The sequence below is a fragment of the Pipra filicauda genome, unplaced genomic scaffold (genome assembly GCF_003945595.2).
Source record: "Pipra filicauda isolate LSUMZ 115617 unplaced genomic scaffold, ASM394559v2 scaffold403_size635245_pilon, whole genome shotgun sequence".
Taxonomy (NCBI): Eukaryota; Metazoa; Chordata; class Aves; order Passeriformes; family Pipridae; genus Pipra; species Pipra filicauda.
The window spans coordinates 485,678-512,151 of NW_024104536.1; the positions used below are offsets into that span (position 1 = coordinate 485,678).

The window sequence follows — 26,474 nt, forward strand, 5'->3', positions numbered from 1 at the left end:
ACACAGCTCAGTGTCATCGTCAAACTTGCTGAGGGGGCACTCAAACCCACTGTCCATGTCGCTGACAAAGATGTTAAAACAGTGCCAGTCCCAATACCAATCCCTGAGGAATGCCACTCATCACTGGTCTCCACCTGGACATCAAACCACTGACTACATCTCTTAGTGACCATCCAGCCAATTCCTTATTTACTGAGTGGTCCATCCATTAAATCCACATCTCTTCAATTTAGAGACCAGGATGTCATGCAGGGAAGTGTCTGTCTGGTTATGTTGATAATTATTTTTCATCTCCTCAACTCAGGGCATTTTATATTTACACTGTTAGGCAAGCACCTTGGAAAGGAAAATGGGTAAGATGAAATAAAGTTTAGTGTTTCCTCTGTTTTTCCTCTACATTACATCAGGAAACCCATGTAAAATATAGAAAACAGGAAAAAAACCCTGTGTATATTATATATTACATAAAAATACATATAAGTTTAAGAATCCTTTCTATGTCAAATTAGTATTGAGAGACAATTTTCCAGCAGCTTGTAAGAGGACATGATAGTACTGATTCACCAGACAGCGTTTTCCTATGGGGTAGCATGCTGAATGCATATTTAGGTAGTGAGTTTTCCAGTTTATAATGGATGATCATATTCATAGATCATCAATATAATATGTAGTTGAAGAATGCTCCTGAAAAGTCCCCAGCAGCTGTGCCTTAAAGGACCATCAGCCTACTGCCTTCCACTTTGTGCTTGAGTGCCACAATGTGAAAATTGGTACCGAGCAATAACAACAGACTTAGTGCTGAGCTGCAGAGGTCTGGCTGATCAAATCTAAATCCCAGGCCACTCAACATCAGCTGTTTATAGACTGTGTTTCAGTACACTCAGTTGAGGACTACGAAAATAACAGATATTTTATTTCAAATAAAACACAGGGAAGTGTTTTAATGCTCTTCTCACAATAGCAATATATTGAAATGCAGAGGACGACAGTATTTCTGGTTGCTCAGAATGATGACTACTGTGCATTCCTTCACTGCTATAAGGGTAATGTTTGTATGATCATAACTTTGGCCAAAAGCACAGTGAGACAAAAAATTACCCATTGAGGGAGAAAGTGCCTCCCCTCTTTGTGAATTTGAGACTGTAATGGGTTTGACTCTAGGCCTTCCTTCCCGGCAACCAGGAAGGAAGGAGGGAAGTATTCCATCCTATTCCTTTACGTAATCAAACATATAAATAAGATGGGAGAGAAGCCTCTTCCTCTCTTCTCTTCTGGCAAGGTTTGGAGACAACAGACTCCCGCAGCCGGTCTTGCTCATGTGGGGGAGCTGAGGCCTTGTTCGGGCCTACCATCCGGGGTCTGGTAGCATGGGTGGCAACACTGGGAGTGATTGTGCTATCTCAAGGAAAGTATTAAGATTTTCTTTGGCTAGTTCTTTATTGACTGTGTATACCTGGTTTTGTTTTTTTTTTTTTTAATTTTTGTTTTGTCTCTTTTCCCTTTCCCTTTGGGGGTGTTGGGGGTTTCTTTTTTATGTGTACATAGTCTTTGTAATTGTATATAAATGTAATATAAGTGTAAATATATTTATATATTGCTTTAGCTCTCTTATTTTGGTTCTCTTGGGTTTTTTTGGTCCCCTCTTTTCCCTTGGTTTGGGGGTGGGGGGGGAAGCTTTTGTGGTGAGGTTTGGAGACTTGGCAGGGAGTCAGCTCCAAACCACCACAGGGACCTGCAGTCTGCAGCTGTGGCAAAGCTCGGGACTGGACAGATAAAGTTAATTTTTGGTTTTCTAGAGATAATCTCTATAGTAGAGATTAGAAAGAAATAGATAGCAGAAAAAAAGTTTAAGTACACTTTGTTTCCAGAACCATCCAGAAAATATATTACATTTTTCCTGGAGTGGTAGTTGTCTAACAACCAATAATTCTTTGATGCCTATTCCTAGCATTTTGATAGTCCTTTTTTGTCAAACACATGGAGTTCAAGCACTTCCATGAACTTCAGGTCAAACATTTGCAGTGTATCAGAACAGCAGTCATCTTGGCGGAGGAATGAAATCCTTGATTGTTTACAGGAGATTAGCTTAGCTAATGTTAAATGTTAGTAATGTTAAATGCTATTGTTAGTGATGTTAAAATATTCTAATTAGATGTGGACAAAAGGTTCTGCAGGTTCAGTTCTTGTTAGAAAATTTTCATTACTCTACACAGGAGTGACCAATAAGTTTTTTCTTTGGAAGAAAATATTCTAACCTTACAGTTGTTTAAAGTTTGGGGGTTTTAAATAATAGGTTGACAAATTACTGTGATCTGCAGTGGATTAAATAGTCATATGCATTTTTTATTTGTCCAAAGTACTATTTGTCTGTTTAAGTTCCCATAGACGTTTGTGACAAAACTCTCAATTCAACATACAACCAAACATATTGCAAAAAGATCTATCAGACTGTAGTGGAGGATATCTCAAATAAAATAACAATGAAAATAACCAAACAATGCAAATATACTTCTCAGATTAATTTTTATTTTCTGATGTATGATTCACGATTTCTTGATTTGAGTTGCTAATGAAATACTATGATTTAGAAAAAGTTTTCTGAATCTTAAAAAATTAGCTATTCTTGGGCTTCCTAGGCAGAGATGATCTTTATATTTTAATGCTTTTTAACTGCTGCTGGTTTGTTCATTCTTCATTAAATATTTACAGTTTCACTTTCATGGCTTCTTCAGGCCAGGTATAGGTGTCAGCCACAAAGCTGTTGTAATCAGTGTTGTAAATCTGAGAGCGGATGAAGGCTTCTAGGTCCTTGGGCTGAGGATAGGTGGAGGCGGTGTTATTCCTGTAGGCTTCTTCTGCGATCTAGAAAGATGCACAATCCTAATTAATGCTGATAGACTATTTGAGTATACTTAGCAGGATTTAAAAGTAGGAATTAGTTCAAAATCAACATAAGACTTCGTCTCCTCTGGTGTTGACAGTCATCTGTACTCACACTGGATCCAGGCTCGTATGCAGTGAATAAGTCTAGAAACAGGATGATGTTTGTATTTAACTGGGTCTGACTCATGCTACTTTTGAACAGGATTTCAAAAAGTCTTTGCTGTTAAAAATACAGTGCTCCTCCTTGCCCAGTAATAGCTTTTAATGTGCAGTGGTGGATAAAATATCCCACAAGCATCAAGCACTGAGATACAATTTCTGCTTTTCTATCCTCACACTCCTCTGGTTAACCATCCTCTCAAAGCAAAGAAAAGTGTGATGTGTTCAAAGCTTCCACACTCCCTGCATACTAGAGAAGTCTAGAAACTGTTATTTGCCATCGTTTGATAATATACTTCAGAAAAGGTAAGCACATAAGAAAAAATTAGTCCTACGTAGTGCAGAGATTTAATTCTTGGGATAGTTGGGGCAAATACAACTATTTGCTTGCTCTTTCTTCACCCAGACCATACCTAAGTGAATCAATTATGCATCACAAGTATAGCTGCAGTAAGAATTAAGTTTAGAAGGGGTTGAAGCCCACTCAACATATCAAAGTAGCCTTTCTCTTCTAAAGAACACCTGCTTGAGAAACATATATCTTTAGACTGGACATTCATCTATGAAACAAAAGAATTCAGTCACACTGGTTTTATGCAGCAGCACGTTTTGGAAAGGTCTGCTTGAAACTATACTTAGGAAACAAACTAATACTCCTTCTTTGAATAAAAGGGACATTGTCTTCTTCCTGCTCTCCTTAGCTCCCTTTAAATGTTTTAGTTTGGTGAGAAGCTGATACTCAAAGTCACCGTATTTAGATATCTTTTCTAGGATTAATCTGAACCTCAACTCGATTTGACTCAGAAGCACTTTGGGTGTTTATGTTAAGGCTTATCTTCAGGTCTCTGCACATAATTACCATGGTTGAATAAGGTCTGAATTTATATCCAACATTTGGTATTCCAAAATATTTTTATATTGCTACTCTCCTGGAAAAGGCAGAGGCCACTGCTAAACCTCTTGGGCTGTATGAGCCAGAGCAAGTATTTGCAGGAATAAAGTTTCAACAGAGAAAAGGCAGAGAGAATCACTGGGTAGCATTTTCCTTTTTTTGTTTTTTATATAACATGCACAAGTAGAAAAGGAATTTCTCTCACTGTGTTTCTGCCAAACACACAGTCAATTTGATTTTGCCTGAGGAATCCAGGTAACGTTTTAGCATCTACAGAACAGAGTTTTTACTTGCCTAAGATGAAGTAAATTGTGAATAGGAATTTTTTTTCTTAAATATACAAAATGAGTCAGTCTAGGGAAACTGTTTCATGCATGAGGGCTTCTTGTTATTCTTTCAGAAGAATATAGAGTAAGTGGAATTATTCACATTAAAGTGACCAAGAGAAAAACAATAATTAGAGAAAAAAAAAGCACAGAAGACCAGCAAAATAACCTCCTAAAATATTGAAACCACGCCCTAAAAACAGAATGAGGGAGGAACTTGGATAAATGCAGTATTTGAGCTTCTTCTTCTCTCCAGGACAGCCAAATTTCTGGGAAAACTGTGGGTTTAGGTCAGTTTCTGGAAATCCATCCTCATCAGCTGTGTATTTGCTGGTAAAAAAACAACCAATTAATTATTTGCTGACCCGAACCCAAGCCATAAAGAAAAAGCATCCCCTGTAGTTAATTATTTTAATAGGCCAGAGTGACCATGGGAACAAGAGGGAACAGTGTCTGGACACAGGTGGACATTTACTCTCTTGACAGGCAACTGATAACCATGAAGGGCCAAAAGCCTTCAGATGTGCAGCTGGCATGACTGGGGCTGGGAATCTGCTCCTGACTGGTGGACAGCACAGTCTGGGCTCTACAGAGAAACACTTGCTATAGTTCTGTAGCTCTCCTTCTTGCATTTGGGATTACATTTACATTTATGAATTTAAATTTAATTTTGAAACTGGTACGTGTCCAATATTGATTGATGTAAACCAACTTCAACTTGTGTGAAGGTGTGTTAGTTGATCAAGTCAAATGTTCACTTATGTAGAGAGTGTGGGAAGAAGAGAAGCCATGAAAGACTGAAATGACTTACCCTCACAGCAATTTTCAGTGACACATCCTGAATAGTGACTAATGGAGGGTAGAGACGACCTTCCTGTAAATTCTCCTCTGAAACTTGCTGAGCTATAACCTAGAAATGAAGTAGACATGTTTAACTTGACATGCAGATGAAGCTGCACTTATTAGACAGTGATCTAGTCTTAAGCAAAAAAATGTTTCTGCTTTGGCAAATCACAGAGATATTCCTTAATCGACCTAGGCAGTGTTTTTTAGAACCAGCTTTGTCATTAGGAGTAGCTACACAAGAACTAGAAATTTAGGTAGTTACGCCCTTTTCTCACTCAGACAATAAGACTTATTCAAGTTTTGAGTAAGTCCATGACACACATAAACTACTAAATAGTTCATAGTGAGATAAACATTCCAGCTAACAATTGTAATTGGATCAAAGACTTCTAGAATTCAAAGCACCTATTATTCTGACAGTTGTCAAGTCAACCTGTACAGAGAACAGCTGAAACCCTTAAGTGTAAAATGCTCTGAATGAAATTACTGGTGACTGAGTAGGTTTGCTGTGCATCCAGCTCACAGATTTAGCCTGTATGAGATCATAAAAGTAAGTATGGTCAACCACGGAACAAAGCAAAATAAGATTATCCAGAGCCTTTTAAAGGCTTGCCGGTCACTGTAGTTGGATTTTGAAATAGAAGGTCTAATGCTAAATTGTTGGACAGAAAAAGATGCTGTTAGAACAGTCTGTCCACTCCACTTGAAGGCTGAAGTGGGTCTGTTGTCTCAAGCATATCAAGTAACTAAAGAAATTATTTTGCTCTTTGCTTGATTTTTCACCGGACTGACCAGGGGAGGAACAGCGCAGGGATTTTGATGCATGTCTGAGAGCGGCATCTCCTTTATGGCTTGAATATTCCTGCTTCATCTTCCTAGCAATACTGGAAATGTTTTGTTGCCATCACCAGCAATGAACAGATCAGGAAAGCACAGCAAGCTGGAGAAGTTGGTTTTTACTGTTTACTCATTGGCCACATGAAAAACCTTCTGTTACCACAGAGTGTGAGGACATTCTCTGCAGTGAGGAGACACTGCTTGCACTGTCTGCTTATGGGCTTACTTCATGAACTTCCTCTATTCCTGCAACAGAGACCTTTCAAGAAGCAAAGGGTCGTGGGGCTGCCTTTGGGACTAATGATATTTCTGTTATCATCAGGAAAAAATTTGCTTGTCATTTGGGGAACAGAAAATTGAAATAGAAAATAGCCTTTTGCGGTGATCCAGATGTGGATATAAGAAAAACTCTGGTCCGGATAGCATCTGATGACAACATGTATGACACAACAAGATGTTCTGAAAACACTAGGAAAATCTAGAAACACTGAGGAATACAACTGATAACAAAGAGAAAGCAAGAAGTGCACTTTTGAGGGAATTTACTATGAAGATACTTGAAACAGAGCAAACTGCTTCCAACAGTTCTTGTTGCATATGGGAAATATACATTACTTGCAAACAACTAGAATAGCCTCAGAACAGATGCCTGGATATCATCAATGCATCCCTTCTGGCAGAAGTATGTAAGTAGTTTGAACTAAAGTAACTCCAGGTTCAAAGAGAACCAATGTCCTCTTGTGTGACCTAACTGCATGTTGGTAGGTGTTGTAAGTTTTTCCATTTGGAGTGAAAATGCAACCCAGAAGAGTAATAAGAGATTATACTCTTGAGTATAACAAGTACAGGAAAATTACTTGCTTACATTTAAATCTGATATTGAGGAATTTAGCACAGGAAAAACCTCTAGGGGGAGCTAAGAGAACGTGAAATCTAGTTACTGCTCCCCATAATAGTAACTGGGTTATTTCATAATGATACACAGCCCTTTGATGTGCATCTGAATGAGTAAAGAGGAGCTTGCAACATGAAATCTCTGATTTTAACAGTTTATCAGGGCTCTGTAGGAAAGATGAAATCTGAAGAAATCAACAGCAAGCTGCTGTTAGTGTAATGCATCACTGAAAAAAAAATGGTTCAGGAGTGGAGTACTTCTGTTTTGTGATGGAGTTGATAGAAAGTAACAATATTTAGGCAGTGCTTGAAGTGGGAGAGGGAGCAAGTTCAACTGTCTAGATGCCACGCTGTTCCTTCTGACATAATCCTGTAACATCATTAAAAACTACGTAAAACCACAGAAAAACAAGCATTTTTCAAAGAGAATGACACCTTCATGTGGTCTTTAAAAAACGCTCCTTGAGAACACCAGATCAGTGGCAGGGGAAAAATGATGAATCAACATTTGGAGTTATTGAGAAAGTAAGAGGTGACACAGGAAATGTAACTGAACTAATATATAACTTCACAGTGTAACACTGCTTTGAGCAGTGTGTGGTTTTGCTCCACATACTTCAAACGAGAATGGAATAGAATCCAGAGTGGTATAAAGAATAACAAGGATGATCAAAAGGTTATATTTTGTACAAGGAGACAAAAAATAATAAAATAAACTTGGGAGAAAAAAAAGAGAAGACTGAAAAAAAAATGCAAAAGACAACTGAAGGTGAGCATTTTTTATGGTTCTATAGGGAAACCAAATCAACAGACAGCAGAAAATTGTGCAGAACTCATAATCGTGACACTAATTGTCAAAAGACGTTTGAATGTATAAACATGTTTAAAAAGCCACTAGGGTCATTTATGAAGGAGAAATCCATACAGGGATAAAACATCCAGCACAGGAAGGCCATACAGTACAGGCTGCCAGATACTGAGGAGCCATTTCAGCAGAAGGATCGCTCTATTTCTTCCCCATTTATCCTCCTTTCCTTAGCTTCTGCTATGATTACTTCCACAGGAAGATGCTGAGCTGTTTGGATCTTAGGTCTAACCCAATATGGGTATTTTTGTTTTAAATTTTAATTAATTCAAGGTTTTTGTAGAAAAATTAGCTAAGCCTTTTTGCAGAACCTAAATGAAAAACAACCAAGACAAGACAAATGGCATAAAGCAAGTTGGGGCATCTTGGTTTTTGGAGGACATATTCTCTATAATGAAACGGGATTATTTCTGGAGAACTGAACCATAGGACACACATGCCAAGAATATTTCATCAGTACGTAATTCTCTGTCCCTTTTGTTATGTTTGGTAGGACTTAGAAGAATAGGTAACATCCCCTGTCATCACAGAGCAATTGCCTGCAATTAAGAGGTATTACAGTTTACAGTACCTTTGATTTATCATCGAAAATCAAAGTTATGTTCTATTTTACTTGGCAGGAAGAAAAGAACAGAGAAGTAAAATCTGTTGTAGTTATAATAAGCTATTTGTGACTTCAATCATATTTAGTTGGAGAGGTGGCAAAGCAAGAAGACAGGAGGTGCAGGTATGCAGCCTGGGCTGCTACTTTTTATAATTTCTTTTTCTCAAATAAGCTACTGCTACAATCTAAGAAGGTCCCTCTGCCCTAAAAAAGGCGTGGGTTTGGTGCTTTAAATTTTGCAGCATCTTGGATGCTTTCATTTCAAATGAAGACTACTAAGCACTATTCTAAAACCCACATGAAACTATTCTGATTTTATCCTTCCATTGAAAAAAGCCAGGAAAACAAAACAAAAAAAGCACTTTTGGTTTGTACTATAATTTCAGCTAAGGGCCTACGCAGCCCTCCCAGTCTTCACACCCCTGACATGTCTTCTGGCAAAGCCTCCTCTGACATCCATGAGCTGTCACCATGCCCAGTGAGCTGTAGCTCACCCACTGCTCCTCACATCCATAAGAAGACCACACGTGAACGCCCTGAGCTCCGAGCCGTAAGGCAAGAGGCTATCCGGGGATCTCGCCACCAACAGAGACTTTCTATGAGAGATAAAAAATACATTTTTACGTTTCAAAGTTTTCTACGGACTTTATTAGAGGAAGGCAATTGTGTAGCAAAACCTTTAGCAAAAAAGAAGAGTCAGGAGAGAACCTCTACCTCAAGAGAGAATTTAAAAGCTTCCTCACCATTTCTGACATTATTTTACTTCCCTGTTAAATTTCTGTGTTCAGAAAAGACTTTTTTCTGACTTAGTAGACTGTCACTTGGAACACAGTTCAATCCACATATGTGCTACCTTTCATCCATCAGAACTCTATGTATAGGAACCATTTCACACAAAACAAATTGAAGCAACTTCTACAGTGAAGTAGGACAACTGTGTAACACAGCAGTTTAGACTGGAAAGTGAGGATCACTGTATCCAACTGAAATTACAGGGGAGGATTTAAAGGGAAGATATAATTATCCAAAGACTTAGGAGATGGATCATTGCCCTCCTAAGATGGTTAAAGCCAGTGGAGACAGTCTGGGCCTTTTGCTAATTTTAAAGATGGAAATTGTGAACATCCTTCTTACAGAGGGCAGGCTTCTGGCAAACTTTTTTAAAGATGCCTATAGTATGCACCTTAAAAAACCTGTCAAAATCCAGCAAGGGAAGCGTGTGAGTGCCACCCTTTAAGAAAGCTTCATATGACACACTGCCTGTCAGAGGATCACATTGCCTATCAGTTTCCCTTGAGTGATAGCCAAGAGCCATTTTATTCCCTTTAATCCATGAAGAAGACAGAAGGAACAAGAATCTGGAATGCAGTATCCCTTAGAGAAGCTGCAGGAGTTGAGTCAGGCATTCACACATCTGCTAATTGGTGCAGCTTTTTTTTCTTTTTTATTGTTCTGCAATTTTAATGTTCTAATTTCATTCCTTTGAGCCTTCCTCTGCGTGGTACCTACACTATCCATGTATTCCCAAGTGTGCTTACACAGCTTCTTTGAAGACTAGGACACTGCACATTGATAAAGTTCTCTGGATTGTAACTGGTATGAGCTGGACTTGGTAGAAATTCCCACTAAAGTGAATCTAGGTCAGTTAGAATTAATGTGGTAAATCGAGGGTAGCCTTCTTCTTTATTTACATACCTTTTAAAAAACCCCAAAGCATCAGACTTTTAATTACTTTGCATGGACATGGTCAGACCAACATGCACTACCCAGGGCTTTCTAATCCCCGAACCTAGGCCGTTTCTGAGCAGGATGAGCTTAGGAACATGTTCCTGGGAGCTGAGTAGCCAGGAGCTTATACAGGGATAACCCCCATCACTCTGGATAGAAGGAAGCTGAGTCCTATGAGGCTCATTACATTGATCTTGCTACCAGCCAAGAGCAGAACCAACAGAGGCAACGGAGGAGACAGGAACTCTAGGACAATGCAGAAAGAGAAGGAAGAGTGAGTCTCAGAGGCAGGAGTGGTAAGGGTGCAATGACGCTGTAGCAAATGAGGAGCAAAGATGCTGGACTGAAAAAAGCACAGAAAGTTTAAATTTTCTTAAGTGAGAAACAGCTGAAGAAAGATTAACATTGTTTTGGGGAATTTTTTTGTAAAAAAAAAAAAATGTGTTAAGCATTTTATTTCAGGTCCTGATGCCCGTTTATTTTGTTTGAATAAAAGATTCTAAAATAATAAAGGCCAGATTCTTCTCCCATATATATTGAAGATACAATCCTGTGCATTTATGATATCATAAAGTAAGACAGTGGATGTCAGATTTGGAACAATCACTGGAAGTAGGTGGTGAATAGCTCCCAGAACCAAAAGTGTTTGCTCTCTGTTCATCTCTTGCCCACTGAGTGGAGATAAAGGAAGAGAGATCACATGTTGGATAATGTCAGAACAAAGGAGAAGAACCAATGGAGAAAACGATAGGAAGGAAAATGGGAAGAATAATATCACATTTGTGTAGAACAGTGGTAGAAGGAACTACAAGGCAATGGAGCACTTCCACCTGCTGTTGACAAGGAAAGTCCACAAAAAATTATGCCAATGGCTCTACTAAAAAAAAAAAATTGAAAGAAATTAAAACAATTTTTGTAAGCAACACACACATAAGTCATTCCAAAGCTACTAACATCAATAACAATAATTCCTTTTTATCTAAAATGAAACCTCTGTGCCTGTGCATGCAAGTACATATGTGCATTTACATGTGATAATACAGTACTGAAGTCTTTCTCTTTTTTCCTTCCCAATAGAAAGTGAACTTTATGTCAGATGACCTCAAGTATTAACTTTTTAAAAACAACTTATTAAAAGAGAATTTATAAAAACCAACATGCTTTGCATATAAAGGCCTTACACAGGAAGCAGTATTTTTCCAGTTTTAAAAATAAAGTTTAGCTGTTTCTGTTTAATTGCTCAATAATACTAAACCACTAAATAAAGGAATTTAAATAATTTTGAATACAGTACCTCAGCAGTTGTGAGGAATACATCCTCACCAATATGTCTCAGCCCACACGAAATAACGCCAAGGGCAACTCCTGGGAACACATAGGAATTGTTACCCTGTCCAGGATAGAGAGTTTTTCCACTTGGAAGAGTGACAGGATCAAAAGGACTTCCACTGGCAAAAATGCCACGTCCCTAAATTGTAACAAGAAAGGCAAAAAAAGCATGTTAGATGCGAGATTGCTGTTGAAATATTTCACACAGCCTTCTAAATATCCATCACTGTGGAAGCTGGGTTGCATCTATTTAGTATCTTTTCTGAGGGTGTTAGAGCTATTTGACCGAATATGGCTCAAGAACATAAGGATGCTGATCCTAGAAATCACTGTTGATTCTCTGAGACATCTGATGTCAGAGAGTAACAGCTGCCTTATTCGGGTAAGAGCTATCCATACAATTTAGAAGGGGAGAAACTGAAAGCCAGCACTCATTATTCACTTTGTGAGTCCATGCCAGCAGAAGGGTACATGGGAAGCAGGTATGCATCTGGAGCTGTAAAACTCAAAGTGGACAATACAGTCATGGTAGCAACAGGTGATGCTACTGGATTTCTTTTTCCCAAAAAGAAAAGCATCCACAAAAATGACACCAAGGCAACTAAGTGTTGCATGTTTGGGTGGGGCAATTTCTGAGGAGTTGTGAGCAGAGCTCTTTGTTCTTCCCAATTCCTATTTCAGGCCCTTGGGCGCACTCCACAGCTCAACAGAACAACAAATGGGCAAGCTCTGTCCCAGGAACATCACCCCACAATGTAACCTACAGCACATGTTAGTGCGGGACCTCCTCTGCCTGGACCTCGTGGTTCCCCTCTTTGTAATATACTGAGCAGGGTGAGGGCACCAAGTCAGGCACTGGCCAGTACTGATGAACCATTAGAATGTTTCCCAGCAGATTTTTGGGTAATGACAACTAGGACTGTGGCTGACAGGGCCCAGGCACCATGCCCAGACTGGTGCATGTAGGCAGTATGGAAGAGCCAGCCTTTTTGGGGGAATTAGAGAATTTAGCCATAGCAGTACAGGTTACACCGTACCACTTGTCCCGAGGACAAGACAACTGGCTCTAATTCAGTTTATGTTGTAGCTTGTGTGGGACCTCTGTATGTTTTCCCAGGACCCAAACAGTGGCCCATGTGCTGGCACAGCACATATCAGGCAACTGCAGGGAAGGACAGAAGCCTGTGGAGTGGCCCAGAGGTAGCAGCAGGGCTCATGCTGCTAGTGTGTTGACATTAGCTGAGAGGAATACTAGTCCTGGTGTCACTCGGTAGCCTGCACGATTACAGTTGTGACACCATCTGAGCTGTGAGAGATGGGCTGCCAGGGAGCTGCAAGACTTGACAGAGCATCACTGTTCCCCTGGGATGAGGAACACCCTGATGGGAGCAGATGCCAACACCATCAAGTGCTGTTGAGTGGTGGCAGAAGACGCACCTCAGAGGTGACTCTCCCACAGCACTAGTGGTTCTCCTCAGATCATTCCTGATGCACAGGCAGAGAGAAATAATTTATGCAGTTTGGACTTAAGAGTGGAGTGACACTGCACAGGCTCTGTTTCTGCAGGCCAAAGGCCCCTGGTTCTTGCCTCTCTGGGGAGGGAGCACCCTCAAATTTAAGCAGTGAATTTAGATGGAGAAGAAAAGCCAGCCTTTATTTATGCTAGCACTGCTGAAGTGATAAATGTCTCTGTTAAATACTTCAGAGGCACTTTATATCAGAAATACCTATGCCTGTTTTAGAGAACTGGAAACGTGCATTTTAGAATATGCCACTGTTGCTATTCAGCTCTTCAGAAGAATATTCTGTTTGGTTTGGTGTCATGCACTATTATCATGGCTGGCTTATTATATGTTTTGGTGACAGATCAAATACTTCAGTGTGTCTTTTGCTCTGTTTACCAGATGTGGTTATCCACTATAACCAATACTTCATGTAGGCTGCTTCCCTGGCACCTGCACTGTGCTGTAATTGCATCTCTGCAGTAGGGAGTAGACATGCTAAATTTGTCTTTTAAACACTGCAAAACTGTCATTCAAACTGCCCCGCATTTGACAAGAAATCCAAACACAATCCAGCAGGAAACACATACAGTCAAGTACACATACCTTTCAAATTCTAGACTGAATTACGGGATAACATGATTATTAGCACTTCTTTAATACAACAATAAATAAGCAAGCACAGTTCCCTTAATTTTCACCTATGTTTCTATAATAGAAGTCTTTGTAAGAGGAGTCAATTACCCCAGTTCTTAATGAAGAATAATTTTAAAGATTATGTTTCATGTATTGAAGTATTTTCTTACCCTAAAGAGTATTTCTAAAATCTCAAATGAAAAGCATGCCACTGTGTGTATGTATTTCACAAAGTGGTGCAGTTCAAAAACAGGCATAAGGCTTTAATCATTGATGGCTACTGATGCTTCAGTTATAATAAAAGTTATGAGTCTTGCCTGACACCAGTAAAAGCTATTTTATGTTTTTATGAGAGCGCAAGCATGTAGAGAATTCAGTGCAATTGTCTTGATAAAATCCGAAAAACTTGTTACTTAATTTAACTAATTCTATTTATGCACATAGACATGATTAGTACTTGCTACTCCATCCTCTGTCCTCCTCCCATTTTAAATTTAATTTCAGATTTACTTTTCAAAATGTATACTGGAGAGATGTTAATCTTTCTTTACCTCTGTATATTTGTAGCACTGCTCAGCAGTGCATTCTGCTTTGCTGGTAGGATTACTGAGAGCAAAAATTATAGGACGTTTGTTTAAAGCAGCCATATCTTGAAGAATTTGTTTAGTAAAAGCACCACCAACTGCAGCAACTCCTAAAGAAGAAAAACACACACATAACAGTAGACAAATGAAATCAGTTCAAGGTAGGACACACGTCACTTGTAAATGAACAGAGCTCTTTTTACTGCCTATCTCCCTCTTTAAAATGGAGTGCAACCTTTTTCCTAACGTGGTTAAAATAAAGTTTTGTTTAAAAGATTTTGCAACAGTAAAACTTCGGTATTATCCCTAACATAAGGCAAAACCTATTCAACACTGTACAATTAGGTGAATTTCTCCTTTCACTTTTCTCAAGCCCTCTATATAACATAGAAATGTATCTCTCAATCTGCAGGTAAATCCAGTAAAGGATAGATACAACTCGGGCTCCTAAAGTCTTATGCAACAGACTGGATAGTTTCTCCCAAATCCAGTGTGTCAGATTTCAGTCTTTTCCGACATGGTGAGTAAAGTCTCTGCCTTCTACAGCTGAGCTGAGCTGATGGATAATCCCAATTTTGAGTTTAAGCCTTCCCTGACAGCAATTTATTATTTTTTTTAATACATCCCTTTTCATCTCACCAGAGACACTTTCATGGTCCCTATACTGTCCACACTTACAAATGCTTTTCACAGAACTGAATGCCAGTCTTGCAGCATGAAAGCATCTAACTTAGGTTGCACTCTGCTGCATCGCAGACACACAGTGACACAGCAAGTATTACATTTTGGACCTCAGGCACTTCGCAACCAAAAAGGGGTGTGTGTGATATTTTTGAGATACCAGGTATACCCATATTTCTGACTAATCTATGAGAGCTGGCAATCCAAGCATAAGGTCCTTCCTCCCCACATCTTTACTGAAAAACAAACAGATCTTGGAGTAAAATTAAGCATCTTTATTTTCCAGGAGGCCTCTCTCACCTGGCTTGGAGAGAAGAGAGTCTCCTTCTTGCTCAGAGCCCACAGTGCCTGACACCACATTCTGAGTGGGGGTGAATCTGAGTTTCCAAAGCAGGAAAAAGAGCTGGTTTTCCCTCTCTTGGGGGGAGTGGAAATGGATTAAAACCTGGGCAGGGAGAGGAGAGCCTGGAACTTGGGTCAGTATTTAACCTCTTGTTACTCATGCTCAAATGAGCACCCCAACATTGCCCAATCTAAAAGAACATGTTGGTATCTGCCTGAGGAAAGCACAAGGTCCTTGAAGGGAGATGAAAGGGGCCCTCACTGCACAGAGCTGGCCAGAAGGTCATGCTTCAGGACTAACATTTCTGTAAGGTGCCTCAGAGTATTTTCTGACTGATTCCACATGAAGTATGGTATCATCTGTCACACAGTACTAGTTTTTGCAACTCTGAGCTCTCTGTACTTCACCTTCTGTGAATGGACAAAAATGCTTAGATGCAAAAGCTCTGCTAGACCAGCTGGGCCACTTTATGCTTGATGAATAGTTAATGCAGCCATGATTTTGGCCCACTTATATAAGAGCCCATTATACACCTTGGTTTCTGGTTAAATCTTCAGTTGCTAAATGTTTGATGCATTCTAAAATTGCTTCTGGACAGTCAATAGTAAGAATGACAACTATCTTCAAATATAAAGTTAAAACAAAATGCTCATGGCCTATTTTTTCAAACTAAATTAAGGCTTTTTCTTGAGCCATCACAGGCAATGAAATGTATATGAGGATTTGTGAGACAGAGCTAGGTAAAACATTGGAAGAAGGACTATCAACATATTTCCCCATTACTCCTGCTACCCCAGGGAAGATACTGAATGGCTAATCACCCAAACCAAAAATCCTCAATATTAGTTTTCATTGCTGTTTCTGATGGAAGAGCCTTCATTTTTCAGAATTGATAAGAGAAAGTGACCTTGAGGGAGAGTCACATAGGTTTATATATAAAAATGACACACAGTAAACACCATATTTCATAACAGCAAATTTTCCCTAAACATACACACACCTTTACCTCTACGAATATCATGGATAATTCAATCTATTCTTCTGTTCCTCTAGCTTTTTCAGCCTTGTATTCTACTAAATAAATTTACTAAATAAATTCTCTAGACTACTTGGTCTCTGTCTTACAGTCACATCTTCCTGTAGCATAGGAAAACATAAACTTTATTTACCTCAGTCATGATCACTGTCAAAAGCAGATTTTACTGAACAACAACCATGAGGTCTAGGCATAGTCAGAAAGATAGTTCATAAAATGCAGGATAATTTTCACTGTGGCATTTCAGTTTTTCTAGCATCTGATAAATGATTTTACTAGCCAGATAATCTTCAAGTCTTATGTATAAAAAAAATTACTTGAGTACTTGCAGTTCATTCCTGAAATTGTCACTGAAATACAATAATCAAACTACAGAAAGCTGAGCAATCTGTTACTGAGATCACAATCCTGCAGCTTTTACAAAAGAAAAAGTCTTTGTAAAATCTGCATTTTGGTCTACATAAAGGACTGCTGGCTAAGGACCTAAATATGAGCAAAGACTCAGATACAGCATACTCATACTCACATAGTTTAATATGTGCTTAGCTCAGCTTTCTCACTCTAAGACTGAGGCTGTTTCTACTACATCTATGTCAAATCAAAAATAATTTAGGAAGGTGGTAAGGTCCTCCATCAGATGTTTAAACCGACTCGGATCATCCTCTCTGTAAATGAGTGGCTCAGAGTGAAAGCAGTGTTACATGTGTGGATAGCTACTATTTGTTCAGTTGCTTAATAGAGTCCATTATGCACCCAGTGTTTTCTAGAAACACACAAAGGTAAACTCTGTTCAGAGGAACTTGATCTTGCCTTTAGACAAAGCCACATCCCCATTTTTATTCAACAAAGAATAAGGTCATTGCTTTAAAGTCAAAGAAATTACCTATTAGCACAGATGGTTTTATATCTCTAACAATATCTTCTAGATCCTTCATTTCAGCATGTTCGTGGGCAAAACGCTGCTTCTCAGACGTTAATGAGGCACGTCCCTGAGTAAGGAACAAAAAGAAAAACATATTTATTTTAAGTTTAATGGAACCTAATATCCTGGGATAATCAGTTTACAAAGTATCTGGTTTAACACATCCTATTCTCATTTCTACTTTTGCGTCTATCATATTAAACGAAGTTACACTGTGCACAGTTAACATGCTTAGGATAATTTAAGACTAATCTATTTCTCTAAGCAGTAGATAATAATTTTACTTTAAATTCGTAACAGTTGTACAATACCACTCTATTAACAATTATAGGAAAGCATCATTACTTTCTTCTTTGAAGCATCTTAAAGATGCTTAAAAATACTAATGATAAAGCATAAATATATTTATAGAGCAAAGAGTGCAGATATGCTAGGAAGGCAACACAAAAATAGTTTCTCCCAGCTTTTTCAGCTTCGCTCTTGTCTAAAAGTACACAGACTGTATGGGGTGAGTATACAGACTATAGGGGAGCCTATATTTTGCTTCACAGTGTTTAAGTCACTCATTATTAAGGATGGAATAAAAATAATTCTAACCAGATGTCTGGTGCACCACCATTTTTGCATTAACAAAATTGACTCAGCTGTGAAACAACTTTCGCTCTGATCTACACCAGCAATTTCCACCCACCAGTGCCCAACATGGTTCCCAAATGGAATATAATAAATGCTGGAGGAAAGGGCTATAGAGTATCATTGACATGGACTGGCTGCAAAGAGGATTTGAGCTCACTATGGGTAACGTGGAGTGCAGGGCAAGAAGGGGCCAGAATTTTTGAAAATTATATTAGTTGTCTCAATATGCAGAGCTCTGTCTGCAGACAGAGGAGTTTAAAATGTGTACACTTCCACCCCTCATTTTAGTCTCATGCCTGCAGAAAACATCACTGCAAAAGCACTTCTCAAACACAAATCTAGAAGATGGTTCCAGCCTCTCAAACATCTTACAATTTCAGACAGAAAGAAACAGATTAAACAGATATATAGGAAAGTACATAAGGAAAACTGACTGCTAAATGTAATTTTGACCAAATAGCCAGAACAGATATGTATTGGTTTCCCAGCCATACCTTTTCTGCTGATAAGATGAGAGTTGCTTTAATCTTAGCAAGTTTATTAAGACTACACTAAAGTATTGGAACAGAATTCCAATTCCACAATTTCGCCAAAGTCTATGAATTCAACAACTTTGGCTCAATTTATGGCTTTGGATATAAGCCAGGATTAGTTTTTTAACGGCATTTTTTCTCCATTTTAACAAAACCAAGAAAGTTGATGCTACATTTCAGACCACAGTTCTGCAGTGTGGCAACATGTGGCTGTGCCAGTCCCATCACAGAAGCTTCTCTGCAAGTTCTGGGACAGCCACTGCAAGAGCTGGTAGGCCAAAGAAAAGGTCGTTTTTCATTTCCAGCTGCAAGAAAAGCACTTCCACCCCAAGGGTACCATTGAAAACTGTGGAAGGCTGTTATGTGGTTGGGACTGATTGAGCTGGTCTGCCACACAGGATGCCAGCTTCCCTAGGCTCATCTGTGATTAAAAGGAATTTCCAGAGATTTCTCTTCTACAGATTTTTATGTCTGGATGGGCTTATGCAGGTCTTAAGTGTTCTCCTAGAGCTAATAGCACAGAAACACTGAGATATGGGCCCTTGGTTTCCTTTGTGGATAAAATGTGAAATTCTCAGCCTCGAGGGAATGCTGCAATATTAATAATTTTTGGCATATTCGTGCTCAAATCATTCCACTATGAATACGCATTTTGCAGTCTGCCCTTTCCCAGCATCCCAGCAGATGTCCTCACATTTTAAAGCAGGAATTTTCCTTAATATTTTCAGGGGAAAATATGAAGCTTTCTTTTTAGTCAGCAAAGAAAAAAGAAAAAAGCATTTATGACTACCAGGCCAAAAGCTTGTTACTAGGAATAACTCAAAATACCAAAGCCACTTTTCATTCTAAACCACTGCTTAGTTGGAATCAAAACGCTCAGCGGAGCCTGACTTGGAAACAGATTTCCTGGGGAGCCGGGAGTTGGTGCTGTGGGCTACCATCAGATCCCAGGCTGCTTCTTCAGCTGCTTCCTTAATGGCTTATTGTACTGCTGTTGAGGAAACCGGGTTTTAATCTGGCCTTAAAACACCCCGCCTCTAGGAGACTGCCTTGGGCTACCAAGAAAAAAGAAATCACCTCCAAGAGCTGTGACCAGCTCATTCTTCAGGCTGTAGCAGGCTGGTAGATCTGATCACCTCCAGGATCTGCATATCTGAGCAGATCATTTGGGAAAGGTGACCTTTAATTTTTTCCATAGTGCATAGCAGCCAAGAGATCAGGCTGACATCTTAGTGGATAAAAATGTTGATATTCTTTCACTTTTAGTCAAAACAAATAAACAAAATCCTTCATGAAGTAGTTACTTCTTCATACAGTTTTCTACTTGATTGGCTTTTGAGGAGGTACTTCAATATTTTAAAATTAAGATAATGACAAAGCTGTTAAAACACTTTCTGATGCAACAACCAAGGATTTAAAGTTCAGGCACTGATGATCATCTCTCATTTAATTAGCTACAAAGAAGTACTCAAACAGTAAGGATGTGATCCACTGCAACATTTTTCAGGCTAGCGAGATTAGTGATAGCCAGATGGGTCAGCTTAGGTCAGATTCACTTCTGCCTTATCTTAATTTCTATCTGCTCTTAATTTCACACATTAAATTCTACCATTAAAAAAAAAAACCACCAAAAAAACCCCAAACAAACCCCCAAAAACCAAACAAATAAAAAACTCAACCCAAGTAAAATCCCAAACAATTTTAAATTTATTTATTTATTCAGCTTTGGTCTGAATTAGCTTAATCCCATTAGTCAGAATGAATCATGTCTCCAAGTAAATATTTTTCTAGTATATTAACTAAGAATGAAATATTAAATTATGTGGCTTAGCAAAAATAACAACAGCGATGTACATAGAGATTTTTGCTTGGAAAATGCTTATAAAAGAAATTCTATAGTTAGGGGGTTTTTTTAATACATATTTTAAAATAGATTAGAATTATGGAATGGTTCAGCTTGGAAGGGACCTTTAAAAGGTCATCTAGTTCAACTCCCCTGCCATGGGCAGGGACACTTTCCACTAGACCAAGTTGCTCAAAACCCCATCCAGCCTGGCCTTGAACACTTCCAGGAATGGGGCAGCCACAGCTTCTCTGGGCAACCTGTGCCAATGTCTCACCACCCTCATTGTAAAAAAATTTATTCCTAATATCTAATCTGAATTGACTCTTTTTTATCTTAAAGCTATAATCCCTTGCCCTATTAGTCCATGCCCTTGTAAAAAGTCCCTCTCTAGCTTTCTTGTAGGCCCCTTTCGGTACTATAAGGCTGCTATAAGGTCTCCCCAGAGCCTTCTGTTCTCCAGGCTGAACAATCCCAATTCTCGCAGCCTTTCCTTATAGGAGAGGTGTCAGAAATGTATTTTAATTGCTAATTAAAATACATTTAAATAATTGATCCTAAAGGAGCTACATAACACGTCCCTAAAAACTGCATCCAAGATTTCAAGACCAGATGATTTGGTTACAAAACACCGCTAATTCGGAGGACAGAGCTTTAGGCAGTATTTTTTTTCTCTCCAAATTGACAAATTCTCAAGTTCTGCCCTCTACTAAGTAGAGAGGTGGCAGCAAGAGTATGGCTGGCTTTCCTCTGTGCCCTGCCAACAGGGCAAGCAATGGCTTGCAGGAAAAAACTATTAAGTTTTGTGAATCTTAACCTCAAACTAAGGGCTTCCAGTCCACTTAGTACAAGCTTCTAGACATCTGTTCCTCAATGCTTCTAGCTGGAATAAGAAATTACAGAGGTTTTGTCAGTCAGCAGAAAGAAGAGGATGGAGCCAAAATGCAGAAGTCTCAATTCTAGGTTTGTGGGTTTGCTGTCTTGTCTCCCTCCTGACACTGAAGAGATGCAACGTGGACGAACCTGTCAGTGTCGAGCTGCTCTGACTAAAACATCTTCCAGAAGCACAGAGCCCCTCTTCTGACATTTCTATTTCCAGCCATGGTTTAGCCAGCTTTTGTACTCTGGCTTCTAGGAAATGAGCTGTGAAGGATCAACGCAAGGCAGCATAAATCAGAAACTGCTCTGGTCTTCTTGCATCTCCATAATCCTAAGATACTAGCATGACACACAGCTCACTGATATTTCCTTTACTCTTCTAATAGGAAAAAGAAAAAACGTGAAATACTCCATACTAAGAAAGAATTTGAATGAGCTCTGGTGTATGCAGCTCTGAGTCTTAAGTAGAAACATCATCTTCAGTCACATTTGGATTTGCCTTCTAAGTCCACTGTCTTGCTCTTTTAGCATTATTAAAAATTCATTCATTCAATGGAAAGGGCTCAGAAAAATCACCTTAAAGATATGTCCTTTTCAGTACACCAAGCCTCCATATAGTCTCATTGTTTCACTGAAGGACTTCAGTGCTCACCAAACAGGGGAGAAATTTTTCCAGGGGTTCTTATCAAAGGATGTTATTGCACTGTTGTTCAAATGGCTATATGAAGACTTACCTAGGCCAGACATCAGCTGTCTTAAGTTGTATTATGTTTTCTATTACATATAACATATGTAGATGTACATAGAGATATATGTATCTTTCCGCCACCAAATGACACTCCCCAAATCCCAAAAGAAAGTCTTCCACAATGAAATCCACAGGTGAACTAGAAGATTTAATGTGATACCTGTGCAGCTATTCACAGGGGAAGATACAAACTCATAAACTCTTTCAATAGAAAGAAGGTAAAGTTAAAAAAAGAGACTATATGTTCTTCTTGCTTTTACTTCCCAAACGTATTCAGCATCTCAAGAAATAAAGAAACACCATTTCCTTATACTTTGTAATGCTATATTCTTATATGATTTTCTTATCTTTTATAGAACAAGTAATTTGCTAGGGGCATTGTAATAAATTTGCTTGAATTAAAAACAAAAAAAAAAACCCAAAAAACAAAACTAACCAACCAACTGACAAACTACTAAAAACTAATGTATTACGATGACATTCATGGTATCTTTAAAGTATAATCAAGCTGCCTGAATGAACTATACAATACACTTTCACAAGAATGCTGAAGGTTGAGAATATTAATAACACTCAAAAAGATTAATAAACCTTAATCCAAAAACTCCGTGAAAATTCCAGAAATTACTTTGGAGAGGAAAAGTATTGCCTCTATCACAGTATAATTCTGTACCAAGAAACCTATGGTATAGTTTGGATTTGAACAAAAGAGAACAAAGCAACCTGAAAACACATATATTAGAAGTCACTATGGTATCTTGGAAAGTAATATGAGTTAAATCCTTTATTAGCAAATTAATTACAATGTGGACTGTGTTAAATCAGTAGATGAAATACAGAGATAAAGAAACAACAGCAGCATTCTCTGATTGTGACATTATGTATGAGAGATCTTGGCAATCCTAAAATGTCTATACTCCTTAATGGAACAGAGTAATTTGTATTATATATTATTAATACCAATAGTAAAACACAGTAACTTGGACACCAGGACCTTTCAATTCAAGGAGCAAAAGGAAGTAACAGGACTCAGTATTTAAAAGTTTTATGAAAAAATTGCTCGTATGTTGGATTTGAAATGGAAGCAGTTCTTACTTTTAGGGGAGGGTTCTGAAGTTTTTAGTTTTAGTGTCTGATCAAGAGGGATCAGACACTAGCAAATATACATCACAGTTTTCACAGAAAGTTACTCATACCATCATATTATAGCCAAATTGAGGCTCAGATAACAAACAAAAATGACCCATCAATAAAACCCTGAGAAAATTCACAGAAAACAGCTGTAAAAACAGGAGACTAGACTGCACAGCAGACATCTATATGGGATATTACGAAACAGGAGGCAAATCTTGCAAATATCACCAATGTGAAGTCTAATGCCACAGCCCATTTGAGCTGGTTCTGCTGAGGCTGCCCCACGAGCCAGGGCTGAAGAGCAGAGCAGCTCTATACCAGTGAGGCGAGAGAGGCAGGGCTGGAAGCTCTCCAAGAATTGCTCTCTCCATCAGCTGGGAGGCAGCTGTGAATAAGCCAGAGCACCCTGATGACTGCACTGTCCCATATTCAGGCAGCGCTGGCACTCGTCCCATCTAACAACCAGGGAGGCACAAATCTATTTATATAAACACTTGTCTCCATTTGACTCTGTCAACTGCAGCTTATTTAAACAAGAGAACAGAGATCAGTACACAGACAAATTAATAAATTCATTGGAGGTTCTTAAATACTGAAGACATGAGAACTGTAGACTAGAGAGCAAAGCAGTCCATTAGTAGGTAGAGTATTTCCAACTGCAAATGTTTTGGTTTGATTTGAATTTTTCCTGTAAGTTTCCCACTGCACAGTTAAGAGCAAAACAAACAAAAAAGCAGCTGTGAAAAAAAATGTGGTTTAAGAGTCGCGGGAGAAGGTGGTGAAACATCTCCCTCTTGGGAGATGGTCTCTACGTGGCTTTTTATCTCTTTCATCACAAGTAAATCCATGGTCTAAAGGTTGTTATGAACCATCTGGTTCAACCAGCTCTAGGCAGGGACTGCAGACAGTGCTGAGAGATGAGGGACCTCCCCTGGGGAGTCCCACAAAGTCATGATAGGGAAGGGACAGGAGAGGCAGAGAGAGCAGGCTGGGAGGGGACAGGCCAGGCTGCCCCCCTAGCCAGAACCACAGGACAGCATCAGGTATGAGGAGTCACAAAATGCAAAACAAAAAAAGTGGAGGTATGGATATGGACTCACTGGTCAGAGGTTAACTGAAGTCCAGTTCCTGCAGGTGACAGGCACTCCTATGCCACCTCATTTAGGAACCAAAATAGCAGAGACATACAAGCCCTCCCAAATCCCTGTACCAAGGCGCTAACTATAAAGTGACAGTGCCTCCTCATCAGGCCCATCATCTAACACCTAAAGGTGAAGAGAACACATTAAAACCAGACCAGGCAACTTGGACACAGAACTAATAAACAGTTTGTTATCACATGTGTGAAAAAACCCACAACATTTGGAAGAAATAATGTCATAATGGTTGGCCATTTCAGATTAAGAATTTAGGTAAGAAATGTAATTCTGATGTTGACTTTAGAACACATTGTTAGAAGATCAGGGCTGTTTAACTCCTGTAAAATTTATAAAGTGCCCTTTTCATGTAAATAAGCATACATGGTTAATAGGTTAACAAGGTTAATAGGCAGGACAAAATTATAAAGACAATTATTTCAAGAAGATAAGATCTGAGAAGTGGAGCAAATCACAAATCCACAAAGCAATTGAAAATTGAGCCAAACAATCGTTCATCTCAGTAACAGAGCACGAGTAAAAGAAATCATAAACCAGCCAAATTAGGTGCCTATCTCATCAATACATCTAATGTACACAGTGTCAAAGAGCTACATGCTAACAAAGTTAATAGATTTTGATGGTGTCTCTTTCAGAGAAACAGCCCACCAATCATCCTTTTGCCTTGTTCTCACTTGTTTTCATACATTACTCAGCAAGCATGAGTAATGTTCATGAGTTCAGAGACAAATTAATGTGTTTCCTTTTTGCAAAACTTATACTTCATATAGAATACAATAAAGGAAAGATGAAAGCACACACATTGATTCCTCAGACATCAGAATAACTGACGACGCAAACAAGGATCGCTTCATTGGGATGTGACATGAGTAAAATAAGGCAGAAGCTGCTTTGAGTGATTGTCATGCCTCAGAGATACCCAAGGCATTGCATCTTTGCTAAAACGTAAATAAATTTTTTTGGCTTAAAAGACCATAGGCAGTTGCAGTCAGCCATAAAAGAACTGATCAAGAACAGAAGTGTCAGAGTAATGGACTGTTGATAAGAAGAAAGCTAGAAATAATTAAAAGTTAGCAGAAGAAGGAGTTAAAACATTAGGTGGTATATAAAAGTCAACATTAAAACCATTACCAAATTAGTATCTAGAATGAAATAGAAACTTTTTTAAAGAGTGATTACTGACAAAATAATAAAAACATTAGTAACAGTCTGGATAGGATTCAGTTCAATAATACAATATTTAGTTGTGAGCTCTGAAGACTCTTTCACTTGTTACATGAGGTCTGCTGACTCTTATGGAAGCAACCACACCTATATGGCACTGAAGTTCTGGTGTCAATCCCAAATGTACCTCTTCCATCATTTTCTAAGCAAAGATTTGAACTATGTATGTACCCAGCTTTGACCAAACCATAAACTTTAATCAAGGTCATATCCCCTGCCAGTTATTTGGTTGTGATGATCTTATCCAAATATGATTACCAGGGATAATGAAATGGGGGAAGGAGGAGGGAAAATGAAATCATTTTAATGGGATTATCTAAAGGTTTACCTGGTTATCTCAATTTTAAATAATTAGGACCACAGAAACTGGTAAACTTCTGGGATCTATTTCAGTCCTCCTCTTAGAAAGATCAACATTCTGAAGCCCTCAACCATTAGACCTCAGTGGATGTTCTTGTGCTTGCCATACAGGGGATGAGATCACACATCTAACGGACATTTAAAATACAAATCACTTGACTAGATACAAGTATTACTCTGCTGAACTAGAAAGAATAGAGTACAAAACTGTCAAAAGCAACACTGCTCCATGTTGACATACTCTTTAAAATTATGGATAATATTCATGCCTATGCAAAGGAACTTCTTCTGTGCACTAGGGATTATGTGGCACACAAAAATCTAATGATGCCTTGCAAATTACAGACAAACTTCACCACAAGAGAATTACATTTGGCAGCCCAGGAACATTCCCAACAGCATGTCCATCCTCAGCACAGGAGCAGCTATCCTTGGCAGAGGGCAGTGGGGTTTCTAGTGAGTCCTTTTAAATACTAAGAATGCCTTATTATTTGCACCATATTCCCAGGAAGTTTCAATAACCATCTTGCCTAGTCTGTTCTTGGTATTGCCTTAAAAAGAAGAAGAAGGAAAATAGAAGTCTTTGCAGCACATTACTGAAATGCTCAGACAATCGTGAACATCATGAACATCCTAAAACTGATAATCACATTCTGCCTCTTCTCAGCCAGTTGACACAAAAGAATTTACTGTCTTTGAAATTCATGGGCGAAGACTTGACATTAATATAGCTAAACATGACACTATGACAGCTTTAAAGACAACACAAAATGTGTTCATCACACATTTTGCAATTTGTGTGATTAACAGAAAAAAATATGGGAACACTGAGAATATGAGAATGGAAAGGAATGTGGAAGACATAACCCATCAATGTTTTCATATACGTAAAA

At 38.7% G+C, this 26,474-nt stretch overlaps 1 protein-coding gene and 1 long non-coding RNA gene across 2 annotated transcripts in view; one reads left to right on the plus strand and one right to left on the minus strand.

The window, feature by feature from the left end:
• Positions 1 to 2,504: 2,504 nt before the first annotated feature.
• ME1 (malic enzyme 1) overlaps positions 2,505 to 26,474 on the minus strand; it is a 124,718-nt gene continuing 100,748 nt past the window's right edge. Inside the window, exons 9-13 of the mRNA XM_039385320.1 lie at positions 17,029 to 17,134; positions 14,053 to 14,195; positions 11,329 to 11,502; positions 5,072 to 5,170; positions 2,505 to 2,862 (exon numbers count right to left, since the gene is read on the minus strand). Of these exons, the coding sequence (XP_039241254.1) occupies positions 2,704 to 2,862; positions 5,072 to 5,170; positions 11,329 to 11,502; positions 14,053 to 14,195; positions 17,029 to 17,134 (681 nt within the window). The 3' untranslated portion in view covers positions 2,505 to 2,703. The remainder of the gene's footprint in view (positions 2,863 to 5,071; positions 5,171 to 11,328; positions 11,503 to 14,052; positions 14,196 to 17,028; positions 17,135 to 26,474) is intronic.
• LOC120324034 overlaps positions 4,849 to 26,474 on the plus strand; it is a 55,738-nt gene continuing 34,112 nt past the window's right edge. The window contains exon 1 of the long non-coding RNA XR_005565029.1: positions 4,849 to 6,629. This is a non-coding gene — a long non-coding RNA (uncharacterized LOC120324034). The remainder of the gene's footprint in view (positions 6,630 to 26,474) is intronic.